At 41.5% G+C, this 7,968-nt stretch overlaps 1 protein-coding gene across 1 annotated transcript in view; it reads left to right on the top strand.

Moving 5' to 3' along the window:
* Window positions 1-7,968, top strand: part of zgc:110329 (uncharacterized protein LOC550500 homolog) — a 58,941-nt gene that overhangs the window by 35,966 nt on the left and 15,007 nt on the right. The window contains exon 5 of the mRNA XM_037679965.1: window positions 2,250-2,366. Coding sequence (XP_037535893.1) covers window positions 2,250-2,366 — 117 coding nt within the window. The remainder of the gene's footprint in view (window positions 1-2,249; window positions 2,367-7,968) is intronic.

The following is a 7,968-nucleotide window of genomic DNA, read 5'->3' on the forward strand; positions in this document are numbered from 1 at the left end:
ATCCACAAACAAGGTGTACCTTTAAGACCAATTGTTAGCATGATTAACTCTGTCACTTACAATGTTTCCAAATATCTGGCGTCTGTACTCATCCCTTTAGTTGGCAGCTCAGAACACCACATACAGAACACCATGGACTTTGTGGACAAGGTGAGGGATGTCATCATGGAGACTGATGAAACAATGGTCTCTTTTGATGTCACATCACTCTACGTGCATTCCTGTTGATGATGCAGTAGAGGTGGTCAGTTTAAGGTTAAAATCAGACACCACTCTGAGCAGCAGGACCACGCTTTCCACAGAACAACTGTGTCAACTCTTGAAACTGTGCCTGCAGTCAACCTACTTCACATATGGGGAGCAATATTATAGGCAGAAACATGGGTGTGCTATGGGGTCTCCAGTTTCTCCTATTGTTGCCAACCTGTACATGGAGGAGGTAGAAAAGAGAGCCTTGACGTCCTTTTCAGGGACACCACCAAGTCATTGGTTCAGGTATGTTGATGACACCTGGGTTAAAATCAAATCTCAGGAAGTCCAACATTTTACTGACCACATCAACTCTGTGGATAAATACATCAAGTTCACACGAGAAGATGTAAAAAATGGCAGGTTGGCTTTCTTGGACTGTGAGGTCTCAGTCTCTGATAGAGGACATTTGCAAACTGAGGTGTACCGCAAACCCACCCACACAGACCAGTATTTGCCGTTTGACTCCCATCACCCTTTGGAGCACAAGTTAGGAGTCATCAGGACTCTGTACCACAGAGCAGACAGCTTCCCCACTAACTCGGGAGCCAGGCAGAAGGAGAAATCCTACACAAAACAGGCTCTAAACCCCAAAATACATTACGGCAAAGACTGGTTCATCCCAAAGATCCAGTCCCCCGGCACAAACAGAGCAATGTTGTGTATGCTGTTCAGTGTCAGGAGGGCTGTGATCAGTCTTACATCGGGGAAACAAAACAGCCACTGGCCAAAAGGATGGCCCAGCACAGAAGATCAATATCATCAGGCCAGGACTCTGCGGTCTACACTCATCTCCAGGCCAGCGGTCACTCTTTCAAGGATGAAGATGTTCACATCCTGGACAGAGAGGAACGATGGTTTGAGAGAGGAGTAAAGGAGGCCATCTTTGTGAAAAGAAACCGTCCATCGTTAAACAGGGGTGGAGGCCTCCGGGTTCAACTGTCCCCCTCTTACAATGCTGTGATTGCTAGTATCACTCAGCCCTCTGTGAACAGTAAACAGCCGTCAGGCGCTAATGATCCATTGTTAGGCTGATGGTCCTTCTTGAGTATGTGATCAGCTGGTTTTGGTTGTCAGCAGCAAAACTGGTTGATCCATTCTGAGAAGGTGCTATTTAAGAGACTGAGCTGAATACAACTCCTCAGACTCAGGAAGTCTCTTGGATGAGAGACGAAACGTTTCTACATTTTTTTTGTTGACTTGCTTTGTTTTTTTTTGTTGGTTTTTTTTTTTATGTCCAGAGGACCAGATTTAACTTTTTTTTAGATTTTTCTACCTGGATTATTGAGCATGCATCAGGATAATATGCAAACTACACCCAGAAAAGCCCCTGGCCAGGATTTGAACCGGAGGCTTTCTCTTTGAGAGGCAACAGTTCTACCAACTTATCCACTGTGCCACCCTCTTTTCAGACCTGTATTTATAATTCAGAACCATTCTATCAAGGCTTCATCAACTGCATCGGTAGATAGATCAGTAAATCCTGTTTTGTTTTGTTTTTTGTAATTTTTTCTTTGCTTTTGTCCTTTTTTTACTGTCATTGGACAGCCAGCCTGGTGTCTGGTAAAACAGCATGCAACTCAGATCATGCTGTCAGTGAGATGAAAAAGCTCTTAGAGGCTTTTTTTTTTATTGTTAAGAAAAGGTCTTAGCAGGTTGGAAGCTCAGCTGTATTTCCTTTGTGGTGTGCTTCAGAAGAACAGCCTGTTAAGGGCCATCAGAAATGTGAGCTCATACTTTGATTTGCAGACCACAGTGGCTATTGTTTTGGATCTGTTTTTTTGGCGTGTGATCTGTTTGTCCTGGTATGGGGTGATGGTGTGTCATGGCAGGTGGGCCATTTAAATAGACAGATTGGAGATTGAAGTTTGGCTCTATTCTGCTGAAATACTAATCTCATTGTGTTGTGGGTCATCTGAAAAAAAAAAAACTGAAGGAACCTAATGAGCCTCTATTTTGATGTATTGCTTGGTTTCTAATGTCTTGTTCTGTTTTTTCAGTTCTCCTGTTGTGGAGGGGATGAATATAAAGACTGGGGTGTCAATCAGTACCATTTTTGCAATGGTACTGGTCCACTAGCCTGTGGGGTTCCATATACCTGTTGTGTTCGACGCAAGGTGAGTTCTGGTGACACATACTCCGAAGAAAAAACATCAGTGACAGCTTTGTTACTTTTTTTGGCTGTTTTTTTGTTGTTGTTGGGGTCTCTTTAAAGGAATCAAAATAATTAGCTCATTCCATTCTGATATGGTCCTCACACACTGACTATATATATTTTATTGTAAATAAAATGTGTTCAACATAATGGTACTTCATCCAGTTATTTAACAGTCAACAATGCTGTACCACAAGGCTCAGTCTTAGGACCCACCCTCTTTACAACCTACATAGGTAATGTAGGTCAGCACATCCTTACATTTCTATGCTGATGATACAGTTGTTTATTGTCGAGCTAAAACAGTTGCTAAGGCTTTCCAGCTTTTGCAGTCCGACTGAACTAGGCAAAAGGGCTTTTTCCTCCTCCGCTCCTGTTTCCTCGAATATCTTGCAAAAAGATCTGAAGCTCTTGACATTGGCCTCTCTATGTGGCTTTAAGAATCTGTTGGACTCCTGGCAAGGACCAATGCAGACATGTTCCTGTTATTAGTTTTCTACATTTGCCTTATAATCTAGCTGTTTTTGTTACTTTTTTGGCCATCTTTATTTGCATTTGTAAAAAAAAAAAAAACCTCTGTATGCCTTTTTATAACTGTCTGTTGTTGTCACTGTTGTCCACTGTTGTCATCATTCTTTGTTGAAATCAGGTCTCTTGTAAATGAGTCCTCGAGGCTCAATGGGATTAACCTGTTTAAATAAAGGTTGAATGATAAAAGTCGATCTTTACATTTTTACCTGACTCTTTCATTGTTGAAAAGCATGAAAGTCAGTCGTTTGCTACTGAACATTAGTCACAGATTTAGGGCTGTATACTGAACCGAGGTTCTTTTTTGGTACCGACCGAACTGTGTCGGTCGGTGTATGGATTGAAACATGACTCTTCTTTCGGTGTCAAGTTTCTGTGATTGGCTGTAACGTGACACGCCGTTTCAGCAGGCAAGCAGGTAAAACACAGACATATGACAGCCTACGTGTTTGCACCCAGAGCTGTAACGAGCTGCTGTATAGCCGTGTGTCTATGGCGCTGGTTCCGCCCACAGACGGGGTTCACGTGTGCAGCGCGTGTGCTGCCGAACGGCATCAATTTACGATCGGAAAGTTGCTCCGTGTTTGTCCGTAAGGGGGGGACCGCAGCCTCCCCTCCTCCTTTCTCAGCGTTAAAGTCAGCCTGTGAGTGTTAAAGCCTAAACAGCCGATTCAACATTTCCACGGCCAGACTTCTCTTTGCACCGAGGACGGAGCTGTGTCTGGGATTTCAGCTGGTAAGTTTACGTTTGTTAACATTACTGCAGCTTAATACGTGCATCGCGGTGAGTTGAACTTGGATCCATGTAATGCTAATTTTAAGATATTAGTGTGTAGCTTTATTTTATGGCTATCTGTGTAGCTAGCTAAAATCAAATGCTAACTAAAGATTGACAGTAACAGATGGCGCTTAGATTGTAAAAATGTGCTCATCCATCAAGTCAGCAGGTTAAACAGTTCACCTGATGTTCACTGTTTCTCCTCACAGGAGCCTCTGACCCTGATGTGAGGAGGACAGACAAAAGAAAAGAGAGATTGGGGGGCACAGGACAGTCACAAACTTTGTTGTTAAAAGTTTGCTGCCTTTTTCTACAGTGGAGGCTGCATGGTGGAGGTAAGTAAGCTGTAAAGGATGTTGTTGACCAGTTAAACCTTTATCACTCAGCCTAGATAATGTTTTTTAGCAATAATAACACAACCATGTTGTTGAATCTCTGCTTGTCAGGCAGGCCCCCTCCTTCACAGTTTTTAAATCCCACTTAAAAACCTACTACTATTCCTTGGCTTTCAACAATGTATGATTTGTGTTGATCCTGTATGCATCACACTGTGTTAGTCATTATGTTATCATCTGCTATTATTTTGTTTCTATATTTTGATTTTACATTATGGTATGTGTTGCTGTGTGCTTTGCCTGTTTGTTTCTGTTTGTACAGCACTTTGGTTGGTCCTGTCGCTGTTTAAAGTGTTTTATAAATAAAATGGTATGGTATGGTATTGTTGATGTTTTGTGTTCTAATGTCAATTAGGGAGATGATCAGAGCCCTAAACCCCAGAGAACAACAGAGAAGATTCAGGAAGAGACACAGAGGTACAGAAGTCTGCATCAACCCTAACCTCAGTGAATCCAGTGACCTGCTGGTGGAATGTGAGGGACACTATGCCAGTGCTATCAAACTGACAACCAGGTATCTGTGTGTGCAACAATTCAACTCAATTCAGTTTTTCAATTCAGTTTATTTATATAGTGCCAAATCACAACAAAGTTGTCTCAGGGCACTTTACAGGAACATTCACATACTAACCGGATTCCAAAAAAGTTGGGACACTAAACAAATTGTGAATAAAAACTGAATGCAATGATGTGGAGGTGCCAACATCTAATATTTTATTCAGAATAGAACACAAATCACAGATCAAAAGTTTAAACTGAGAGAATGTATCATTTTAAGGGAAAAAATCTGTTGTTTCCAAATTTAATGGCGTCAACAAATCCCCAAAAAGTTGGGACAAGTCCATTTTTACCACTGTGTGGCATCCCCCCTTCTTCTTACAGCACTCAACAGACGTCTGGGGACAGAGGAGACCAGTTTCTCAAGTTTAGAAATGGGAATGCTCTCCCATTCATGTCTAATACAGGCCTCTAACTGTTCAGTCGTCTTGGGCCTTATTTGTCGCACCTTCCTCTTTATGATGCGCCAAATGTTCTCTATAGGTGAAAGATCTGGACTGCAGGCTGGCCATTTCAGTACCCAGATCCTTCTCCTACGTAGCCATGATGTTGTGATTGCTGCAGAATGTGGTCTGGCATTATCGTGTTGAAAAATGCAGGGTCTTCCCTGAAAGAGATGACGTCTAGATGGGAGCATATGTTGTTCTAGAACCTGAACATAGTTCTCTGCATTAATGGTGCCTTTCCAGACATGCAAGCTGCCCATGCCACAAGCGCTCATGCAACCCCATACCATCAGTGATGCAGGCTTCTGAACGGAGCGTTGATAACAACTTGGGCTATCCTTGTCCTTTCTGGTCCGGATGACATGACGTCCCAGTGTTCCATAAAGAACTTCAAATCGTGACTCATCTGACCACAGAACAGTCTTCCATTTTGCCACACTCCATTTTAAATGACCCCTGGCCCAGTGCAAACGCCTGAGCTTGTGGAGCTTGCTTAGAAATGGCTTCCTGTTAGAAATGGCTTCCTCTTTGCACTGAAGAGTTTCAGCTGGCAACGGCGGATGGCACGGTGGATTGTGTTCACTGACAATGCTTTCTGGAAGTATTCCTGAGCCCCTTCTGTTATTTCCTTGACGGTAGCATTCCTGTTTGAGGTGCAGTGACGTTTAAGGGCCCGGAGATCACGAGCATCCAGTAGAGTTTTACAGCCTTGACCCTTACGCACAGCGATTGTTCCAGATTCTCTGAATCTTTTGATGATGTTATGCACTGTTGATAATGATAACTTAAAAGTCTTTGCTTTTTTTATGCTGGGTAACACCATTCTGGTATTGCTGCACTATTTTTCTGCGCAACAATGGTGGAATTGGTGATCCTCTTACCATCTTGGCTTCTGAGAGACACTGACACTCTGAGAAGCTCTTGTTATACCCAATCATGTTGTCAATTGACCTAATTAGTGTTAATTGGTCTTCCAGCTGTTCGTTATATGCTCATTCATTCAACGTTTATTTAGACAGGTAATCCCATTGAGCCTCGAGGACTCATTTACAAGACAGACCTGATTTCAACAAAGAAAGATGACAACAATGGACAACAGCAACAACAATAAACCGTTATAAAAAGTCATACTGCAGGTTTTTTGTTTTGTTTTTTACAAATAGGATGGCTAAAAGAAAAAGGTAACAAAAAAAACAACAAACAGAAAAAAACAGCTAGATTCTAAGGTGAATGTAGAAAACTAAAAACAGGAACAAGTCTGCGTTGGTCCCTGCAAGGAGTCCAACAGATTCTTAAAGCCACTTAGAGAGGTCAAGGTTGAGAGCTTCAAATCTTTTTGTAAGATATTCCAGGAAACGGGAGCGGAGTAGGAGAAGGCCCTTTTGCCTAGTTCAGTCCTCATTGAGGGAACACTGCAGGTAATAATGTCCTGAGAGCGCACGCTGTAGCTGCACTCACACAGAGACATGTAGGAGGAGATGTATGAAGGTATGTATGAAGCTGAATTTCCTTTTTCCAGCCACTTATTGCTACTTGTCCCAACTTTTTTGGGATTTGTTGACACTGTGAAATTTTGAATCAACACATTTTTCCTTTAAAATGTTACATTTACTCAGATTAAACTTTTGATCTGTCATCTATGTTTTATTATGAATAAACTATTGACATTTGCCATCTCCACATCATTGCATTCAGTTTTTATTCACAATTTGTTTAGTGTCCCAACTTTTTTGGAATCTGGTTTGTACATAAAAGCCAATTAGTAAAGTTTTTTTATCTAAGTACAAGCATCATCTACACCCTCAGAGTGAACATGTTCTACAGCTGGAGACACCTTCAGCCAGGAGTGGGCTTGTTTGTGTCCAGAGAAAGCAGACATGTTGATGTTTCTGAAGACAAACTGTTCAGTGAAAAGGTCCTCAGTGTGTAGCAGTGAGCATTATGCCCCTTTTCCACTATCACAGTGCGGATCAGGTCAGTTCGAGTCGGTTCAGATCGGCTCGGGTCTGTTGTGTTTCCATTTACACTTCTGGACCGGCTCTGTAGGCGGGGACTAGAATCCAACTCATCTTACCACCTGGTGGCAGTAGTGCTCCCTTAAGCTACTTACTAGCCACCACTAAACGTATTAGAAGAAGAACACCCTGAAAGTTTTGTCTCATGATGTTGTGGAAGAGATGTCATGTTTTAATGGAGTACTCATGAGCTGTAACTTTAGACCTGATTCATAATCCTACCTTACTGCCTTCCCTGCTTTAAACCCATGTGTTTTTCATTTTAGTATAGATTTTTACACTAAAGATGTATTAAAAATATCTTCACTTTTATTATTTGCAGATATGCACAAGGTTCATGTTAAAATTGCAAAACATCACACTGTGCTGTAATCTTTGAAACTGCTTTTACAATAAGATACAGACTTGAAAACAATTAGATTAAATTTTGTCCTTAAAATTCAAAGGTTTGTCTTTCATTAAATTTAAAAACATAAATTTATTACTTATTAATCTAAAAAAGTTAAGTCTGGTCCTCTGGACATTCAAAAAACAAAACAAACAAACAAAAAACATTTATTGTTTATTTATTATAAACTGTATTGTTTGTTTTGTGAATGTCCAGAGGACCAGTCTTGACTTTTTAGATTTTTCTACCTGGATTATTGAGCAGCATCAGGATATTAATTAATAAATAGTCAGTTGGTCTGTGAACACCATGGGGTCCTAGAAGAGTTGAAGAGGTGGCTGTTGATGTCTGTGCCTCCCTGGTGAAGATGCTGCTCCCACAACCCTGAAGCAGAAGATGATGGATGGATGATGGATGGATGGATGGATGGATGGATGGATGGATGGATGGATGGAT

Source organism: Nematolebias whitei, chromosome 8, assembly GCF_014905685.2.
Source record: "Nematolebias whitei isolate Nwh7 chromosome 8, NemWhi1, whole genome shotgun sequence".
NCBI lineage: Eukaryota > Metazoa > Chordata > Actinopteri > Cyprinodontiformes > Rivulidae > Nematolebias > Nematolebias whitei.